Below are 22,268 nucleotides of genomic sequence, written 5' to 3' on the forward strand. Positions count from 1 at the left end.
TCACAAAAGAAGCATGGGTACTGTCAGTAATATCCAGGGGTTACAAAATTCCCTTTTCCCAGTTACCCCCCTCAAGAGAAAAATGTTCTTTCCCAGATGTTCCACCCAGTCTTCAGGATCAAGCAATCCTAGAAGTACAAAGATTGCTAGAAAAAAGAGCCATCCAAGACGTCTCAGCAGACCAAACTGAATCCGGAACTTACTCAAGGTTCTTTTTAGTTCCAAAAAAGACAGGGAACTGGAGACCCATTTTGGATCTCAGCAAGCTAAACAAATCGGTAAAAAAGATGAAGTTTCAGCTGGTAACGCTGCAGCACATTCTTCCCTTCTTGGGTCAGGACAATTGGATGTGCTCCATCGATTTCCAGGATGCGTACTACCACATAAAAATGGACAGGCGATCCAGGAGATTCCTATGTTTCTGGCAGGGAGCCAGTCATTATCAGTTCAGAGCTTTGCCCTTTGGTCTCACCACAGCCCCCAGGGTGTTCACTAAGTGTATGGCAGTGGTCATGGCTCACCTGAGGTATCTAGGATTCCAGGTATTTCCATATCTAGACGATTGGCTCCTCACTGCCACCACCGAGCATCAACTAATAAAAGCACGGGACTACACAGTTCAAACTTGTTCCCAGCTAGGCATCACCGTAAACTATGAAAAGTCTGCCTTGTCAGTCTATTACCTTCATAGGGGCAGACTTAGATACAAGACACATGATAGCAAAGCTGCCTGAAGACAGGGTGTCAACCATTTGTCAGCAAGTTTCGTTTCTCGTAAAAAAGACGATAGTTCAGGAGAAGTATTGCAAGTCTTGATCTCAATGGCTGCAGTAATTACTCTAGTTCCTATGGCTCACTTCTACATAAGGATTCTGGAGTGGCTTCTTTTCACTCAATGGTCTTTCCAGGATTTACCAATGTCACACATGATCTTGATCATAAAATCTTGCAAAAAGGACTTAGTATGGTAGCTTGTCTCCCCCCAGGTGACTCTGGGCAAGCCTTTTCTAGACCCCCATCCAGTAGCCACAGTGACCATGGACGCCTCCCAGATAGGGTGGAGGAGGCATTATCTGGGACAGACTGTCCAAGGAATGTGGCAACATCACGAGTACCACTTGCACATCAGTGTTCTAGAGATGAGAGAGGTGCTTCTGGCGCTGCAAGCACTTCAAGACTCTCTACCTACCGAGACCATTGCAATTCAGACAGACAATATGTCAGTGGTATGGTACATCAACAAGCAGGGCCGGACCAGATCTTACCCCTTGTGTTGGGAGGTCCTTCGAGTATGGCAATGGGTGAAGTCTTCCCAACGTTTTCTGATTGGATGCACATTCCCGGGAAATCTAAAGTGATAGTGGACAGGCTCAGCAGGACTATCCTCATGCCTCATGAGTGGTCCCTGAAGCAAGAAGTTGCAGACTTGATTTTTTGCAAATGGGCCAGCCATGCTGTGGATCGTTTTGCCACTCCCCTCAGCAACAAATGCAGCAGCTACTTTGCCCTAGTCCCCCCACCGGGGCAGTCACCCAACGATGCACTTGTTCACGATTGGCCTCTGGGACTACTCTATGCCTTTCCACCTTTTCCCTCTAATCCCAAAGGTACTTCAGAAAGCAAAGCCGCTGGGTTGCAAACTCATCCTCATTGCTCCTCATCATATATGGTTTCCATTTCTCCGCCATCATCTTCAAGTGGAGCCTTGGATACTGGACCCAGTTCTAGACCTCCTGATGCATCAGTCGGGCGGTCTCCATCCTTCCCTCCAAACTCTCAAGCTGACTGCTTGGTTTCTCCACTTCCAATCTTTGCCAGGCTCTCCAACATTTCCCTGGCAGTACAGCACATCCTAGGGTCCTCTCACAAGCCCACTACCAGGAAGATTTACACTAGCAAATGGAAGAGGTTCTCTTATTGGGCGAAAAGTAATAATATTGATTCCTTCACTGCTCCTGTTCACAAGATTCTTGATTTCCTGGCGAAACCTTCAAACGAGGGGCAGCTGCAACTACTATTAGGGTCCAACTAGCTGCCATCTCCAATTTTCATGTAGGAGAGTTGGGCTCTAACATCATATCCCATATGTTGTGCAGAGCATTCTTACGAGGTACAACTCTTTTACGGCCCCTGGTAAGAGAACCCCCCCGGACCTAAACTTTGTTTTAGCTTCTCTGGTTCTTCCACCCTTTGAACCAGCAGCATCTTGCACCCTAAACTTTCTGTTTTGGAAAACCCTTTTCTTGGTTGTCATCACCTCAGCTAGATGGGTTTCTGAATTGCATGCTTTATGTGTTTGCCCGCCGTATCTCATTTTTCACAAAGATAGAGTCTCTCTTAGAACCAATCCTTCCTTCTTGCCAAAGGTATGTTCAGAGTATAATTTAAATCAGTCTATTGAGCTTCCTGTATTTTTCCCCAATTATGGCAGCAAGGCAGAGTATAGACTCCACCAATTGGATGTTCATAGACAATTATGTTTTTATTTACACAGGACCAAAGACCTTAGAAAATCAGATCAATTGTTTGTATCCTTTGCTGACAATAAACAAGGTTCTCCAGTTTCAAAAGTGACCTTATCAAAGTGGCTGTCAAACACAATCAGTTATTCTTATGATCTGCATAAAAAGAAACTTCCAGGGAGGGCCAGAGGACTCCCAACCAGGGTCTTAGCTACCTCTGTTGCCTTCCAAGCCAAATTGCCTTTAGATTCAATCTGTGCAGCAGCAACATGGGCAAATCCTTATACCTTTATCACTCATTATAAAGTGGATGTGGTCTCCCAGAACAGGGCATTCTTTGGTTCCATGGTCCTGAAGAGTTTGTTCCAGTGAGCCACCCAAGAACCAGGTACTGTGGACGTGGTCCCAACCAGCAAGAATGAAGGTGAGATGGGATAGCATAACATAAAGAAGTTATGTACCTACCATAATGTTCCATGTTTGTTGTCCTTCATCTCGCCTTCCTTTTTGTGTCTCTCCATCCTTCCCCCTTCCTGGAGGATTGAGAGTAATTCCTTTCTTTGGTTACACTGGCTGAGTTTCCTGTTGACATACCAGGTTAGTTAACCATGTTTTGTTTTTTTTTCCTCTTTCCTTCCTAACCTCGAATGTGTAAGAGCTTAGAAAAATTTGCATTTGCTATGATTGTCCAGTATGGGCTATCACAAACAAGATCTGGGTAGCTACCGGTAGGCATGTTGAGATAGGGGTTAGCCTTGAGCCAGTATTAGCTCTCGAGCTATAGTAAATCGACCAAGTCGGAGCCATGGATCGGCTCCGAACCCAACCAGCAAGAAGGAAGACGAGATGAAGGACAACAAACATGGAACATTATGGTAGGTACTGTCAAAGGAAAAAACTTCAAAGACCAATTCACGTTAGGTTCAAGCAAGGCACCCTTTATTACATGCAGCAATGAGACAAAGCATGCAGGCACAAGGTTTGTCTGAATTATTGGTGATTAGTATGTTATTCTTATGCAGTTCTCTTTCTGTCACACAGAAAATGTTACCATTCTATTGCTGACGTAGTTAGACAAAGCTTTCTGTATGTTCTACAGAAAATGTTGCTAGGCTTATTGCTGACCAAGTTAAATTATCTGCTGTTTTGCAAAACATTTTGAGAAAAACAACCTGGCCTTGGGCTTATTTTAGTCCATTTCAACTTTTCAATTCTTCAGTTGTACTGTTCTAATACATGTGTTACATTTTGTCTAGATTCAAGGTACATTTCTAGCTTTAGTACAAGTGATGCTGACTACGGTTTAAACTTTCAAGCATCTATTGTTTTCTTTATCAATAGCTTCTAGCAGCTGCATGTTTTCTCATGGCATAAGCAGAAATGAATATCCCTTTAAGTTTCTTGACATTAGCAGAAATTAAATGTCTCTTGTTATTTTCATGACATTAGCAGAAATGAAATGCTTCTTATTATTTTCATGACATTAACAGAAATGAAATGCTTCTTGTAAAGATTCTAATAGCTGTGCAGATTCATGCAGTGTGAACAGAATAAATGTATTAACCCTTTTAAACCTCAAATGCACTAAGCATGCATATTACTATTACACATTTTTCTAACATTTTCCCCCTTTTAATACTTTTATTCTACTTTCAAGATAAGCATAAACAGTTTTTTCTTCCCCTAACCTCTTCCTACTCAGGATTTGCAGTTAAGAGAGTCATTCAGTTTAAAATTATGAAAGCATTTTCAGTTTTTTAGCAATTCTTCAAGTTCAGCACCTTGGTATAAGGTTTCTGAAACTGACATGTCTATAAAGTCTCTAATCAGTCTTTTCATGCAGGGGATGCAGCAGCATACACATACCACCAGCAGAATCATTCCTACACAGATGGCAATCAGGATGTTCATCAGGATACTGCCCCACCCCCCAAACAATTTCTGGAAAAAGTCTGTCAATGGATTTGGTCCTGGTTTGGTCATGGCTGACACCTGCTGAATTACCTCAAGATGGTTGCCTATCTCGTGTTTGTGGTCAGGAATATACGAACAGCACTCCTCCTGGATTAAAGCGCACATACCTCCTCTTGCCGCTAGGGTGAGGTCAAGAGCCATGCTGTTTTGAAGCACTACTGTTCTCATGGCAGTCAGTTCATCAGTCACCAATTCTAGGGCAGAAAAGGTTGCATTGCTCATTATTTCGAGAAGTTTAGACAACTTTCTCAGTTTCCAGATTGATTTTGTTGCTCTATATGCTGGCAGTACACCTGCCCACGAGATAACAGTATCACTCAAGTCCATATGTGACAGTCCATTTTTCCCTAAGCCCACAGCATGATGTTTTTTCCAGCCCGCATTGATTTGCCCCACTGGATTGACAGGCTTCTTGATTTCTCGTTGAACATTCCGAATTTTCCCTTGAGGTAAAACTGCTGTGTGTCATATGGCCGGAACCAGGTACCCCAAATAACAACTGCCGGACCAATTCTCAAGTAACCACTTATATACTTTCCTACCACATACAAAGTAACAATCTTCTACTTTGGTAGTAACTTTACTATGTCCTGGCTCTGGATGAAACATTTTTGGTCTATTATAGACAGTTGTCTATAAAGGTCAGCGTTATGTTTTACTTCACCAGTTGTCCTATGCATCAGTTCAACAAATGAATCATAGCTCGTGTTGCAATAGGATCCTATGTTATCAGGTTTATTGTAGCATCTATAGGGAACAGTCACATTGCAATTGCTCCAACCCACCTTAACTGTATCATTTTTGTAAAAACACACAGTCCCCTTCTGTCGAACGTGCAATGCTACTTTATCTTGTGATGTGACATCTGATGTATCATAAATTAAGTTTTCCCAGGTCTTGTTGGCTCCTAGGGGGACTGAAGTTAACAATAACCACCCCCCCCCATATGCTGTTGGCAAAGCTGTGCAAATCCAGCAATTCGAAACATTGAAGGTCTCAGCATACACATATTTGATTGCCTGGTAAGTGTTAAAGTTTGGGTGCCACTCTGCACGCTTGTTCAGTCCAGTTTGTGTGGCTGTGACAAGGAATGGCCACAACAAAAAGATTATTGTCACTAGTACAGTCAACAGGAGGGTTATGCAATACTTCTGAGGAAACGGTTGTTCTGCATTTCTGTTTTCTCCGACCCTTCCGAATAGGTGCATTTGGATCTTACTGGATTCTGTCATCTTTATTTCAGACATGTGTTCTTTCTCTCTGCCCTAATAGGACTTTCAGCACCAATGGTTTCTTCACTGGGGTTGAGACGGATCAGTCCTATTGATCTGACCCCCCTTTGTAGCCAGACTTTGTGCTGAGGGCCCCAATGGAGAGGTAAGATTTTTGTCCAGTTCAAAGTTCTTAACTAGTTTGCAGTGCGTCAGGTGGATCCACGAAGCTCACTCTGCTATCTTGACTGCAGTGGGTGTCGAAAGAAGCACCTGGTAGGGACCACCTTGGCGACGACCAATTCTTCCTCTTGATATTTCTAATCCACACCCACTCTCCAGGTGTCACTGCCACTTCTGATGTCTCGGTTTGTTTTCTATCTGAAACAGAATTTGACTGCAACAGATGTTTAGAATTCATTAACCTTCTCATATATTCAGCTAGTGTGAATTCAGCTTCCTGGTCTGATGACATGAGAAGTTTCCACTGGGGTGTATAATAAGCCCTTCCAAATAATTTTTTCAAAAGGAGTCAATCCTTTTGCTGTAGGGACAGTTCTCATGCTCAACAGTGCCAGGGGTAAACAGTATAACCATTTTTTTCCTGTCTCAGCTATTAATTTTCTCAATTTGTTTTTTAATATACCATTTTGCCTTTCAACTAGCCCTGCAGATTGTGGATGGTATGCACAATGATTTTTTAAAGAAATACCAAAATGCTTACTCAACTGCTGTATGGTTTGATTTACAAAGTGTGTACCATTGTCACTGTAGATTCTTTCCGGAATACCAAATCTAGGAATGATTTCCTTGACAAGTACTTTTGCCACCGTAGCTGCATCTGGATTTTTGGTTGGAAAGGCTTCCACCCACTTGGAAAACATATCCACAATGAAAAGACAATACTTCTTATTTTCACATTTGTTCAATTCTGTAATCCATACAGATAGTGTGAAACGGATATGGTGGTGTAGGGAAACTCCCTTGCTTGGGCTTTATCACCCCCTGTGCATGATGTTTGTTACAAATCTGACACGTCAAACAAAATTTTTTAGAGTAGTTTGTAAATCCGTACGTTGTGAACACCTGGTTCACTAGCTGTATCATCCCCCCTGTTGAGACATGGCTTTGCCCATGACTCAACAAAGCTGCATACTGAAACAAATTAGAAGGTAGTATCGGTTTCCCTTCTCTAGAGATGTACAGCCCCTTTTTGAGAATTGCTCCTCGTTTTATCCATTGTTGTTTTTCAGCTTGCGTAGTGAGTGTCTGCATTGTTTTTAACATTTCTAAGTCTAAAATCTCAGAGGGTTGTAATTCTTCATTTAAAAGAAATACTTCTGTGGCTGCTTGTTTTGCAGTTGTATCAGCTCTCGCATTACCTTTTGAAATCCTATCTTGTTGCTTGGTGTGAGCTGTGCATTTACAAATGGCTACTTTCTGAGGTAACTGAATAGACTCTAAAAGATCTAAAATAAACTGTGCATGATTGATAGGTTTGCCAGTAGATGTTATCATTCCCCTGTTTTTCCACTGTTGCGCAAAAACATGTACAGTAGAAAAAGCGTACTGGCTGTCAGTAAAAATGTTTACACATTTACCCTTTGCTAAGGTACATGCCCGTGTCAGGGCGATCAATTCTGCTGCCTGTGCAGGTAAGTTGTGTGGTAAAGGTTTTGCTTCTATAATCCCAGTATCAGAAACTACTGCATATCGTACTAGGTTCTGTCCTGCAGGACCCCTTTTCCACGAGCCATCCACGTAGTATGACACTTCGGCATCATCCAAGGAGATATCCATGAGATCTTTTCTAGGTAGTGTCTTTTGGTCAATTACCTGCAGGCAGCAGTGTGGTGTGCTGTCTGCAGGGGTCAGGAGCAAAGTAGAAGGGTTTAAAGTCGTGCATCGCTCAATTGTCATATGAGGTTGGCTCAACAATATAGTCATACAGGAAAGATGCCTAGCAGGGGAAAGATATGTCACCTTTTCTTGTAGTAAAATAATTGCAACTGTATGAGGTACTCTCAAAGTGAGAGGGTGGAACAAGACTACTGAGGCTGAAGCCTGTACTGCCATTGCAGCTGCAACTACTGCATGTACACAGTGGGGTAATGATCGTGCCACTGGGTCTAGTTGTAATGATTAGTAAGCAATGGGGCATTGCTTATCCCCATGCTGTTGTGTTAATACTGATGTCATGTAACCCTGCTTACAATCTACAGTTTGGAAAAAACGTTTATGGTAGTTTGGCAATTCCAGAACTAATGAGGACGTTATTAACTGTTTCAGTTTGCAGAAAGCAGATTCTGCCTCTGGTGTCCATTGTAACAAATCCTGCACTGCCATAGGCTTCTTATATATAAGGTCAGTCAGAGGTGCAGATTCCAAAGCATAGTTTGGAATCCAGCTCCGGCAAAAATTAGTTGTAACCAAGAAGGACATCATTTCCTTCTTGGTAGTGGGTTTTGGTGCTTGCAAAATTGCTATTTCCCTCTCCTCATCTAATGTTCTACCTTCCTTGGATATTACATATCTCAGGTATTTGACTTGTTTTTTCCAAAGCTGCAGTTTACTTTTATTTACCTTATGTCCTTCAGCGGCTAAAAATCGTAGAAGTGCTATGGTATCTTCTCTACAATCCTGCTGGGTGGGGGCTGCCAGCAAGATGTCATCAACATAAAGTAAAATCTGACTGCCTCTTGGTGGGGTGAATCCTGCCAAGTTGCTTGCCATTTCTTGTGAGAATATCATTGGACTTTCACAATATCCCTGTGGTAGTCACGTATATGTATACCTTTTCCCCTGAAATGTGAATGCAAACCAATACTGGCTATCAGGGTGTATCGGTATCGAAAAGAACGCATTGCTGATGTCTACCACAAAAAAATACTTCTGTTGAGGTTTTAAATCATTCAACAGGGTGTGTGGTCTTGGTATTACTGCATCATTTACAGCTTGTAAATCTTGGACCATACGCCATTCTCCATTTGCCTTTTTGACTGGAAATAAGGGTGTGTTACATGGTGAATCAGGAGATTCTACTAGTATCCCTCCTTTAAGTAAGGCTGCTATGATAGGCTTTATCCCTGCCTCTGCATCTTTTCTTAAGGGATACTGTCTTTTTTGTGGTCTGAATGCTGACTTTGGCGTGATAGTAACTGGTCCCGCTGTACGAAAGTCCTACATCTGATTTTCCTGTTGACAAGAGGGTCTCTGGTATATTTTGTAAGGCATTTTCTTCCTCCTTTAACAGGAGTGTCAATCAGCTGTCCTCACCAGAATGTAAGTGCACAGCTGGGTTGGTCTGAGTTATCCAGTTTAACTTCTGTATTTGTATTCCCTGTTCTGACAGTTCTAGTTCTGTCTGTTTTTCCCATCTCGTGACTTTTTCTCCTAGGTCTGCCCATTCTATATTTCTGTTTTTGGTTAAGCTAACGTGGTAATTGATTAGATTTTTAAAGTGCAAAGAACTCCTGGGGCAGTGAACAGCTGGCTACACTGTTCCCTTCTGTGTCCCAGTACAGGTTACGCAATATCAATCTATTTGCATGATTCTTAAACAATTCTTGCTCATATTCCTTATCACGTCCTGGTGTGTTACAACAATACAGGGTACAGTGCAACAGTTGTTGCTTATCAATGTCAAGGGAGGGGAACTTGCTGATGGCTACATTCATTAACTCTTCGGTTACAGTCCCTGGACCAGTCGTAACCAAGTCCTGGCTGTAACAATAAAACATTTCACCCTCCGATTGCACTGCAAAGGTATCAATTTGTCGCTGTGCTTTCATATCCTGCATGGTTGGGACTACTGCTGTACCAAATAGCTGCATGAGGTCTCTGCCCAAGAGGTTTAATGGGCATTTTGCAGAAACAACAATTTTACTTTTTTGTGTCAATCCTGAAACTGGATCAGTTATTGCAATGTCACGGGAGAGAGGCTCCCAATACAGCTGTCCATTAGTTGCTTAATCAGGTGTCTCTGTGTTTTCTGGCAGTTTGGAAGGATGTATCAGGGTTCGTGATGCCCCTGAGTCACACAAGAATTTGACTTCCCTCCCTTCTACCAAGAGTGTAACTTCTGGTTTTGTGTATGCTAAATAGAGCTCCAAGCTCAATAAAGCTAGGTCTAATATTTCATTTTCTTCATCGTCACTAGCTTCCTGCACTTCCTCTACTCCCTCTATCACATTCCCATTTGTCTCTTCTTCGCTAGCCCCTTCTAGTGATTCCTGATTATCATATAGTCAGTCCTCACCCTCCTTGTCTTCCGTTGTTGCCTTCTTATTTTTCTTGCAATCCTTTGCCAAATGTCCCATTTTACCGCATTTAAAACATTCTCCCCTTTTCTTTTGCCCTTCAAAGTCCTCTGATCGTTGATCAGATTGTTTGTTTCCCTGTGCATTTTTCTTGCCCTTTCTCCCGGACTGTACTACGTAAACTTCTGCTCCATCTTCTACAGAAAATACTTGAGCTTTCTTTTTCTTTTTGCTATTAAAATGTCTTTTGGCATGCCTAGCATATTCAGGTAATGATTGTAACCTGCTTGAACGATGATCTACCATGTGTTTTGTAATAAAACTGCTTATAGGTGCAATACTGCCCTTTAAAAATGCATTCTTTAACTGCTGTTCATATGGGGAATCTTGTGTTTGATCTTCAGGAACCTGCATTCCACAGTGGTTATTAAAACACTCTAATAATCTGGCATAGTACCGGTCAATTGTTTCACCTTCTTGTTGGATGCATTGATTAATGCAAGTCCAGTCTGCCCTAGGTTTCCATTTTTACTCTGGTGTCTAATTCTGCGCTGCTATGTGGGAGGGATCTTTGTGCAGCGTCACGGGGGTTCCAGTTCCCACTAATCATATACCATTCAGGCCCTACAATTTGTCTAACTACCTTTTCTACCTCTTCTCCGTTTAAATTATAACTCAGCCTCATTCCTTGTAAATCTTCTGAGAATTTTTCTAAAATTAACCTTTGGATGGGGAATTCCCTCAGTGGCTTTCCGGATATCCTCCAGAGTCCTTGGTCTATACACTAGAATAGTTGGGTCCTGATTGTCCTGACCTGCCTGAGGGTTGGGTACTTCTATAAGCGGGCATATTTCTTCTTCACTTATAGAGCGTGAATTTTTAACCATTTGCCATAACTCGATGCCTTCATCTGAGTTACCTGCCTTTGTTCGAAACCTGGTCTCAATGGGATCTCTAATTTTAGTCAGTTTTATTTTCATAATATCTCTATCTTCAGTGACCACAGGATATCGTGGGGGTGGACTAACCTGTTCTCTTGCTTCATATTCCGGTAAGGGAGGTGGAGGTGCTGACACTATTACTAAGTTATTATCCTCCTTATCTAAAAACATTGCTTTTGAATTTTTGTTCTTTTGTTCCCTACGGTTTACTTCCACAATCCACCTGTGTGCCTGAGGAATTCCTAATTTACGTTGTTTTTTCACCCGACCTTTGGAATCAGTTTTGAGCTGTTTGACAAGTTTGATAAGCGAGAATTTTTCTAATTTTTTGTTGAATTCGTACTTATTAACCCATTTTGAATAATATTTAATATTGTCGCGTGCTGCGACTGCATGTATTTTGCGTCTTCTGTAAACAGCGGATTTTGGGATCTTTTTGTGCAATTATTACCCATTTTGTTCTACCCTTTAATCGTTACGTAACTTTTCTTATTTTTTTTTTAACGTGGTACCACGGATTTTGTTATAGTCTCTTTAGAACTGACGTTCCTACTCTGTCAGGTCCGGGGAGTTTGAGTCAACTCCTGTTTTTTATTCGGAGTTGTCCTTACCTCCTTGAACTATGACGGCTGGAGGTCTTTCCTCGGCTCTGGCTTTAGAGGTGAGTCTCTCGGGGTGGGGTGTGATGTTGGTTCCGAGTTTATCTCAGTTCCAGGCTCCCATCCCTCCTCATGGTGGGCCTGCCTTTCAAGCTATGTAGAGGGGTTTGGCCACCACAAGTTCTCAGGTGGCTGCTGTGTTACCTGAGTCTCATCCCATGACCCCTGCTTACCTGGAGCTTCCACCAACCTCAGTGCCCAGACAGCAAGCTCCAAGGATGCAAGATATTCTGTCTAAGGATTACTCCTCTACCAAGTCCTCATCAGATATTCCCACTGAAGAGCCCCCTTGGAAGAAGTTGTGTAAGAGGAAACACCTGGACTCCCCTGAAGAGTCCGTCACCAAGGGCATGGATTTCAGTGATGGGAAGGGTTCCTCCCTAGTCACCCCCAGAAGATGTCTCCTTTAGATCCTAAGCCAAAAGACCCTATCTCTGAGGAATCTGTGTACTTGCAAGCCTTTGGAGCTTGCCCATCTACTTTCTAGGTGACTCCTTCCACTGAAGATCTTATTAAGATGATCGTTCTGTGGGCTTGGAAGGCCCCTGATTCAATAGAACCAATTCTCTGGAGACCAGACAAAATACTTTCTGCTCCTGAGGACTAACAGCACTGGGCGAAAGGACTAGCAGTAGATGCCATGGTGGTGGCGGCTGCCACCAAAAAGGAACTAGCTGAGGAAAGTTCCTCTGTTCATCCCCCTAACCGGGAATCTAGAGTGATGGGCAGATTTGGAAAGTGGGTTAATGTGTCATCAACCTTCACCCTTAGGTCCTTGAATGTCATGGCACATTTCACTAGGCTCCAGAGGGATCTGATCAAGGAGCTTTTGGATAACCTAGCAGGAGCTGTATCTGAGGGAGTCCAGGAAAAAGTGGCCTCCCAGTTAGCTACCCTGGATTCTAGTTCTAATTCATCCATGAGGCTCATTGCACATGTAGCCGAAGGGGCAACTGGGTCAGTTGGTTCAGGTGTTTCAATTCGATGACATGCTTGGATGTGTGGGTTTGTGGAGACATTCAAGTCTTCCTTCATCAATGTTTCTTTTGATGGATCCCCTTTGTTTGGCCACAAAGTCAAAGAAACTCTAGCCAGGTGTGAGAAAGATGGAAAGAACCTGTCATGCAGGGGGCATACGTTTTTCTAATTGCCAATGATCCTATATTAGGAATCAAAGGAGTGGGAAGATGTGGTTCCAAAAGTCCCAGAGGCCTTTCCAGGACAGACGTGGTGGAGAGGGGGAGCTCTAATGGAAGACACCATCCTAGCAGAAGGAGTGGCCCGCAGAATCAGGGTTCCAGAGATTCTTTCTGGCCAACCCTATCAGCACTCCTATAAGGGGGCCAGATTGTTTACCTCTGAAAGCAGTCGGGGGAAGATTTTCTTTGAATCCAACAGTCTGGTGACAAATAACCACAGATGATGGGTACTGAGAATTATTACCAGAGGTTACCTTATTCCCTTCACTGTTTATCCAAGAAATCAAATAAGACTCCCCAATTAGTGGGACCAAGCAGCCTTAGAAATACAAAAGCAGTTAGAAAAAATGAGTCATCCAAAAAGTCCCACCAGTCTAGATAGGATCTGGATTTTAATTGAGGTTCTTTTTAGTGCCAAAAAAGACGGGTCTGGAGACCATTTCTGGATCTCAGCATTCTAAACAAATTTGTTCAACAGTTCAAATTCCAGTTGATCACGGTTCAGTCAATACTTCCCTTTCTAGAGGAAAATGATTGGATATGCTTGATAGACCTTCAGGATGCGTATTACCGCATAAAAATGGACAAACGCTCAAGAAGGTTTCTCCGCTTTTGGCTAGGAGCCAGTCACTTTCAGCTTAGAGTGCTGCCCTTCGGTCTCACCACAGCCCCCAGGGTATTCACCAAGTGCATGGCAGGAGTAACAACTCACTTGAGACTGCACGGATTCCGTGTGTTTCCATATCTAGATGACTGGCTAAGCACTCCTTCCACCACACATCTGCTTCATACAACGGAATTCACCTTAGAATTGTTCCTGCATCTTGGCATCACAATCAATCATATAAACTTTCAACTGACTCCTTCTCAGGATATGGATTTCATAGGAGCTCGTCTAAACACCCTCTCATGTGTAGCTTCCCCTCCCCCTTCACAGATTACAGAAGATAAAGTCCCAAGTACATTCTATTTTATGCCCAAACAAAGTACCAATCTTACTGGTGTTTCAGGCGTTATGGTCCATGGCAGCAGCTATTACCCTGGTCCCGCTAGCAAGATTCCACATGATGTAACTGCAATGGCTTCTTGCGAATCAATGGTCTATTCTAACCCATCCAATGAACTACCCCATTTGTATCACCAGTCACTGCAAAAGGACCTATCCTGGTCAATGAAATCCAAAGAAATCCTTATGGGCTGCCCCTTTTTCCCTCCTCAACCCAAGTGACCACAGATGCCTCCCAGATAGGCTTGGGAGCATTATCTGGGAAGGACAGTCCAAAGCACTTGGTCCCCGATAGAGGCTAATCTTCATATCAGCATTCTAGAGTTGAGGGCAGTGCTATTAGCATTGCAAGCTTTTCAATCTGTCCTCCCTGAAGGAATGATTGCAATCCAATCAGACAAACATGTCCATAGTCTGGTACATCAACAAACAAGGGGGAACCAAATCCTACCCTCTGTGTCGAGAAGCCCGCAGAGTGTGGCAATGGGCCATTGCCTCCAACCGCTTTCTGATAGTAACACACATTCCGAGGAGTTCAAACATGATAGTGGACAAACTAAGCAGATGCATTCTACTGCCTCACAAGTGGTCTCTCAATCCCGATAAAGCGAAGAGGATCTTATGTCGATGGGGCCAGCCTTGCTGCAATCTTTTTGCATCACCCCAAAACAAGTGCAGAAACTACTTTGCCCTAATCCCACCTCCCTCAGGGGGAGTCCCCAAGAGATGCTCTTTTCCTCGATTGGCTCCCAGGTCTCCTCTATGCCTTTCCTCCTTTCCCTGTGATCCCACTCTCTCAAGAAATGGGGATGGGAGAGTGGCCTAATGGTTAAGGTGTTTGCCTTACAAACACAAGGTGCAGGGTTTGAGTTTCACAAGGGATAATTGGCTAGGCTTAAAATGGCTCGCAAGGGCAGTTAGCTTAGTACTAACCTATGAACCTATGAAGAAAGCAGCCAGGTTGAGAAACAAAGTGATCCACATTGCACCCTACTGGCGTCGACAAATTTGGTTTCCCTTCCTATGGCCTCATCTAGTTCACTGCCCATGGATTATGAACCCATTTCCAAACATACTGTCTCAAGCTAACTGCTTTGTTCCTCCAATTCCGATAGTCACCAGGCATAATGATATACCATCCTCGGTGTGAAAACTTTTGCTGGCATTGCATAAACCATCTACCAGGAAGCTCTACCTTAGTAAATGGAAGAGATTTTCAGTCTGGGCTTGTAGTAATGGTCTTGACCCATTTTCTGCTCCTATGGGAAAAGTTTTAGAGTTTCTGGACATCCTTTCTACTAAAGGAGCTTCTGCTTCCACAGTTAGTCATTCTAGCTGCCATCTCTAATTCCCATAATGGTTTTGGAGATTTCCCTTTAATTTCACATAGACTATGTAAGGTGTTCCTCAAGGGAACTATACAATTAAGGCCTCCATTTAAAGATCCTCTATCCCCATGGGACCTGATTGTTGTTTTGCAATCACTGGTACTTACCCCCTTTGAACCAGCGGCGACATGTGACATAAAGTTCCTTTCTTGGAAAACGCTTCTCCTCGTAGTTATAATCTCTGCAAGAAGAGTGTCTGAATTAATGGCCTTATGTTTAAAACCACTGTACTTAATTTTCTATAAGGATAGAGTTACTCTCAGAACCAGTCCATCCTTTCTTCCGAAGGTGGTTTCAAAGTGCAACATTAATCAAGCCATAGACTTGCCTGATTTCTTTCCCAATTTTTCCAACAAAGAGGAATATTGCCTACACTTGTTGTATGTTCACAGACAATTACGTTTCTGCCTCAGCAGATCTAAGGAATTTAGGAAATCAGAACAGTTGTTCATATCCTTTTCTGGCACAACTTTAGGAAAATCTGTTTCTAAGGTTACTTTGTCAAAATGGTTAGGAGATTCTATTACTTACGTTTGTAATAAAAACAATCTCAAGTTACCTGCACCTGTGAAGGCACATTCCACCAGATCAGTGGCCACTTCAGCTGTATTCCATTCTAACGCTTCCATGAGTGAAGTATGTGCAGCAGAACATGGGCTACTCCACATACTTTTATTACTCATTACAAATTAAATTTGGTCTCTAGGGGAAGAGCCTCTTTTGGTTCTATGGTTCTCAGGAATATCCTTCCATAGGGCCACCCAGGATCTAAAGTAGCTGGGGACTCTGTCCCAACTGTCAAGAATAGATGAAGACTGACAACATCAGATAAAGAAGTTATGTTCTTACCATAATGGTCCATCTGTGTTGTTGATCTTCATCTATTCTTGGCATCCCATCCTCCTTCCCCCTTCTATAATTTCCTCGAGGAGTGCACCTTTATCCTGGGTGTTTTATTAGGATGCACCTTGGACAGGGCTTCTTCATTTATTGAGTTTCTTGCTATTTTTTTCTATAAGTCTGTAAACTCAATCTGAGGTAATTTAGAGAGGGGCATTGAGGGTAGACTCTTAGCTCGAGAGTTTTTTGGGTGACACGCGCTATATTTCAACCAAACTGGTTCCGAGGATCAGAACCATAACCCCAACTATCAAGAATAGATGAAGATCAACACAGCTGGAACATTATGGTAAGAACATAACTTATTTTTTGCAGCATTTTAAGAAAGACTAGTTTTAAAACTTCATTCTAAAGACAGAAGACTAAACCTGCATTGATTGATGTGGTTTGTTTTCATTTATATAAATGTATGATTGCTTATGTCATAAGTGATGGTTTAATAAAGATGTTTCTTCTTTAAAAAAGGGGCAGGGATTAAATTATGTAATGTTGATATATAGCAACATATGTGAAGTATAATGTTTGCTAATGCAGTTCGATTACTTTTGGATAAATGTATAAATATAAATTTGCCTATGTCACAAGTGTTAATTCAATAAAAAAAAAAAAGAGCGAGATGTACTTATGGCATTAATAGGAATGGGCAAGGTGGGAGATGCTTGTATCACCTTGGGTTCCAGCTCTAATCATGCTGGGTTAACTTGGGTAATTGTGATTCACTTATGTAATTGCCATACTGTTAAATTAACAGTTTGGCCAAAACTTAACATAACTAATTCACAAGTACATTAATCCAGCATAATTAGAGCTGGAACCCAAAGTAACATAAGTGCCTCCTGCCCATCCATTAATATCAGTACTATAAACACTGCTTTGTAAGTTTAGTCTTCTGTCTTCAGAAGGAAGTTTTTAAACTTATTTATAAAATTGTGTGAAACAACCTTTTGTTTTCACATAAAAAAGTGTTTGTTTACATAAGGTTGTATGCAACCACTTTTTTATGCAAAACCACAAGGTCTTTTCACAGCTTTATACATGATCTTTAAGGAAAGGTAGTCCTTTTCTTATAGCAACTGGTTCAAAGCTTTACTAAATTTGGCGCTTTCATGACTGCAGAAGTCCACAGACCTATGCTGCATTGCTTCACCAGCAGCAAGTAAGATGGCAACTGTCCAATGAGTAGGTGGTCTGGAGTGGGTGCCGTGTCTGTGTGCCTGTCTGTGAGTTGACAGTGTGTGTGTGTGTGTGTGTGTGTGTGTGTGTGTGTGTGTGTGTGTGTGTGTGTGTATGCATGTGTGTGCGTCTGTCTGTCTGTCTTTGACTGTATATCGAGTAGAGAGTGTCTATTACAGGAGAATACAATGGTGCTTCTTGGGTGGACCAATATCTGTGGTTGCATGGCAGGGCCCTACTATACACCAGCATGGCAAGGGCACTACTCATCCTTATTTTACATGCTCCCACCATGTCAGTGGACCTCACATGTGGACTGCAGATTATGTGTATGAATACCAGGACCCAAATCAACCATTACCACGATGCTGCTACTGAACTCAAATAACAAGAGTAATTGTATTTGTTTAATGTTTGTCATGTACTTGGAGAGCAAGATATTTGTTTGATAATGTAACTGCTACAGTGTAGTTACTGCAAGGCAATCATGTTAATGAAATTGCTTGTACATCATAGCCATAATGCCCTTAACTAGTGCTTCTATAATAGTAAGTATGTGTACAGATTGCAAAATAGTTACCGTATTGATAGTTTTGCTCTTCACAACAGTCATTACAGTTTTGATTTCTTTACATTTTTTATTTTTATTAGAGACAGCCAGTTAGTGGTCTGTTTTAAAAATGACATTATGTGTGCATTTCATTTTATATTCTAAAAAATCCTAAATATTTGCAGCATTAAGCTATACTTAAATTAGTGCTTTATGAAGCAGATGGTGTGCATCGGCAACACAAGTAAGATGGGCTAAAGAAAAGAAAGTGATTGTTAATGCCTTCATTAAGAATCAAATAGGCAGAGTATTTTGTTTTAAGAAATTCATGTTTCAAACATTTCATTTGTTTTTCAGACTTTACGTACAGAGAAATGGACTGCAACCAATACTATCCATTTGTTTGTGAGAAGAGAAACATTTCAATGCTGGATATTAATTATCAGACTCCACAAAAACCAGTAGGAGCATGTCCTGCAGGTTGGGTGTCCTTTGGACAAAAGGTAACAGAACCATGAGCTTTTGCTTTCTTCATTTCTTTACACTGATTGCCATCAGTTTCTTTGTATGCCTCAAAAATGCCACTTTTGTCTGTTTCTTCATTCTGTTTATAAATATTTCATGCTTCGGTGGACAGGCAATCAAAGATTTTCATTAAGTTGTCCTAGTCAGCAGGAAATTTTCAATGAAAGACTTTTAAGTTGCTGGTGGCAGTGCTCAGTCTAGCTTTTTTAGCAGTCATCATTGGGTCTGCCAGGTCTTTCTTGACTAACCTACATTAGTTGATGTCAATAAGAATGCTTACAGATGGACTGGGCAGATCCAGTATTTTCAAATACTTTTCCATTAGTTCATCACATCGAACACTGTGAGGCCTGTCAAGCTGAAACTTTTAAAGATTCTTCACAAGTAGGCCCACTTGGTGATTTTATTGCGCCAACACCTTGTACTAAGAACTAATGCAATGACTGCTTGATGGTCTCCAGGGACAGACTAGGCTTTAGGGATAAAGGATTTCATTACTTTGTGGATTACATATGTATACTCTGGTTCCATAATCTTGGCTCATGGATTTGGCCTTGCATCCTCCCCCAAAAGATTCACTCTCGAACAACTGATTTTCAGAGGATTCATTGATGGTAAGGCTTCAGGTGATGGTTTAGAAGCTGAGCGAATCACAGAAACAAGGTCATCATTTGAAAAAAAAATGGCACAATGTGGCCAAAACGTTGCCATCTGTCTGTTCCTTGTGTGCCCTTCATTGCCAAAAAAAAAAAATCATACGGTGCTTAACAGATACTTTTATGAACATATTATCCAATGCCAAAGAGTCTGAAAAAAGACCCAGTTTGGACAAATTGAGTCTGATGTTCACTTGAGTCCTGTGTTTGCAAGATCTCACCCCTGCCAACATCCTCCTTTCTTTGTTTTTAATCAGGATTGGTCAGGGGAATTATTGTTGAATAAATGGTCTGGAAAACAATAAGTTTGATGGTATCCCAGATTATTTCTTGCAATGTAGTATTAAAACAAAGCGGTGGAAGTGGCGGAATATCTCAACTTTCCGAAAATAGTTCCTGTGGTTTGCTACTGTTATTTCTAGTTATTAAGGTCCCACTGAAGTTACTCAGCAATCATCCTGACAAACCTTAGGCCAGATGTCACTATTTAATTAAGAAGTACACTTTTCTTAAATAGTACAAACAGTAGCAACATTAATGATTGCCAGCATTTCCACACATTGAATTGCTTCTAATAACGGTGCAACGTGTACGAATCATTAAGGTAAAATCATTAGTCTGCTTGTACTGTATGCCTGTACACCACCAATCATGCTGCATGACTGAACAGGTACTGGGACAAGAACAGCCAGTTTGGAACAAATTAAATCCCTTCCCATTCCAGAAACCAAATCAATGCTGTTTCATAATACAGATTATGGTTTGGAAAAATACTCCCAGCCAGTAATTTTTTTTTTTTCTCATTGTTGATTCTTACACCTGGACAGTGACATTTCAAGGTGGTGTTGAAAATAAAAGGCATATGAGATGAAACTGACAATGACAAGACAGTTGTCATTGCAACACATAGCTGAAACTGTACGAAGGATTCTGCTTATTGGAGTTACTTGGTAATAGTGTTATTTCTCAATAAGTTTGTTAGCTCCTTAGTTTTCCTCCCTCATCAATTTATAATGGTTACTTTATTTCCCTAACACCTTTGTCCACTCCTGACAGAATCATAGCAGAAGAAAAACAATATTAAAAACTGGGGACAGCAGAGTGTTTGAAGACAATGATTATTTATTGTTACTGCCAGCCATGCCAGGAGAAATAGGTCATTTGGAATTTTGTAAACAATTATATGTCATTTGTATATCAAACTGATTTGTATAGATGCTTGCGCTGAGAATGTATTTGTGAGGTTTGCTTGGGTTAAAGTGTATCGACAGTGCACCCTGCTGGAAGGAAAAGAAATGTACACATATTATTGTAACTGAATTAAATGTATACATTGTAGCAGCATATACTGAAAGTGAAGAAGTTAATCTTAATTCACCTGACTTTGCAAAATATTCTTGAAATTAAATTATTTTATGTTATCCCACAGTTTCAAATGGAACCAGAGACACAGTGTCTGTGCCAAAGAATAGTTGGTAGCTCCTGTAGGAAGAATGAAATGGTTTTATGGTTTTATGACTTCCAAGAGATCAGAGCAAAGCTCTAGCTGTGTGTATGGTAAACATAGGTGCTAAAATCCTGTCCGCTTGTAGTGTTGGTGATAGCATGGGAAAGAGTCAGATGACCAGATGTGTGTGATGTCATTCTGTAAGCCAACATTAATATTTAGATATTAGTAGGAGTTTGCTCTCAGCATTCTGTATTCTGTCTTAGAGCTGACAACAAGGACCACTCACCCACATTATCTTGCTGTGCTCTATTCAGTAAGTAACTTAACTAGGGAACAGTAATTCTTTTAGCCAATTAAGAATAGATAGTGAGATATTGCTAAATACTGTTTTTCTATAACTGTATGAAACTTTCCATCTGTGTTATTTTTAATATTCCCTCTGAATGAAACTCTGGTGTTTAAGTGTTTACTGTAAATATATATTTAGTATTTTTTTGTTTTTTTTATTATCTATTGTTAAATGTATTTTAACTTTTCAAATTGGCTGGTCCTTTTTAGAAAATATTTAAGCTTTGAGAGAATTTGCACAGATGAGATGAAACTGACAATGACAAGATAGTTGTCATTGCGACATATTGTAGAAACTGTATGAAGGATTCCGCTTGTAGTCACTTGGCAATACTGCTATTTCTCAATAAGTTTGTTAGCGCCATAGTTTTCCTCCCTCATCAGTTTATAATGGTAACTTTATTTCCCTAACACCTTTGTCCACTCCTGATAAAACCATGGCAGAAGAAAAAAATATTAAAAACTGGGGATACCAGAGTGTTTGAAGAACGATTATTAATTGTAGATCAGGCAGAAGAAAAGCAAGTGTAGCCCTGCAATCAGGGAATCAAGAGTCCAGTGTGAGATTGTACTTGCTATATCCAACTGTTTTTAAAATATTTCACTGAAGAATAAAATGCACTTTTGCATGCAGAGCAGTCTAAGGATGTAATAAAAGTTTACTCAGCAAAAGACTGAGTCAAGTGAGTAAGCCGAAGGGGGGTTCTGCTTCTCATTCTTCTGACAGTAGCAAACCCCATAGAGAGAACTTGCCAGTGAAACATTTTCCGTTGTTTAAAGGAAAATTATTGAGCAACAGAAAAAACAGGAGCCGACTAGAAAATGTAGACTTAAACCAGGGTGTTGAGTGGTATAGGTGATAAGGACGAAGATCAGTAATAATGTGAAATTAGGAAATAAATGGAAAAATTGTAAAGTGCTTTATATCCATGAACTGAAGGGTTGTCATGAGGAATGTGGTTTTGCAAGAAGATGTGGCTAAAAGATTGGAAGTTTGCTGACTGTACTAAATTGGTTGGGAACTCTAAAGCTTAATTCCCAGTTTGTCACTAACATAATGAAGGGAATGAAGACGTGACTGTTAAAGAAAAATGTATTTGTTTTTAGTAAAATGTCTGTAATAAATGTCTTGAAGTAAACTTCAGTGTTATATTGTATAGTTCTGTAACATATACAGAGATGCTTTACATATGTGATGGGAGCCTTATTAGACACTGCTGTTTATGCTTGTCATAGTGAAGTAAGAATGCACTTTATAGGTTCATAGGTAGATACTGGGCTTGCAGTCTAGGAGAGCATTAAGGAGCCTAGCGCATATTCCCAGTTTCCCCAAACCCTGTCTGGAGGAGTGACTTGCTCATTGACACACAGTAGGCAACTGAGGACTGAGAGAATCTCACCCAGTACCACATAAACTATAGTTCGTACCCTTAACCCTCTTCACCAAATGGCAGATTACATTCAATATTAGATCACTGTTGCTGTAGAGTGAGCTGACTGGGTTACATCTTGCCCAGGATATGAGCACCGTCCAGTTTTTCCAAGCTTGAGTGCACCTTTTACATGC

At 41.1% G+C, this 22,268-nt stretch overlaps 1 protein-coding gene across 1 annotated transcript in view; it reads left to right on the top strand.

Annotated features, from left to right (window-relative positions):
* LY75 (lymphocyte antigen 75) overlaps window positions 1-22,268 on the top strand; it is a 3,856,564-nt gene that overhangs the window by 2,492,574 nt on the left and 1,341,722 nt on the right. The window contains exon 21 of the mRNA XM_044074746.1: window positions 18,080-18,225. Coding sequence (XP_043930681.1) covers window positions 18,080-18,225 — 146 coding nt within the window. The remainder of the gene's footprint in view (window positions 1-18,079; window positions 18,226-22,268) is intronic.

The sequence above is a fragment of the Protopterus annectens genome, chromosome 6.part0, assembly GCF_019279795.1.
Source record: "Protopterus annectens isolate FY-2018-M chromosome 6.part0, PAN1.0, whole genome shotgun sequence".
Taxonomy (NCBI): Eukaryota; Metazoa; Chordata; order Ceratodontiformes; family Protopteridae; genus Protopterus; species Protopterus annectens.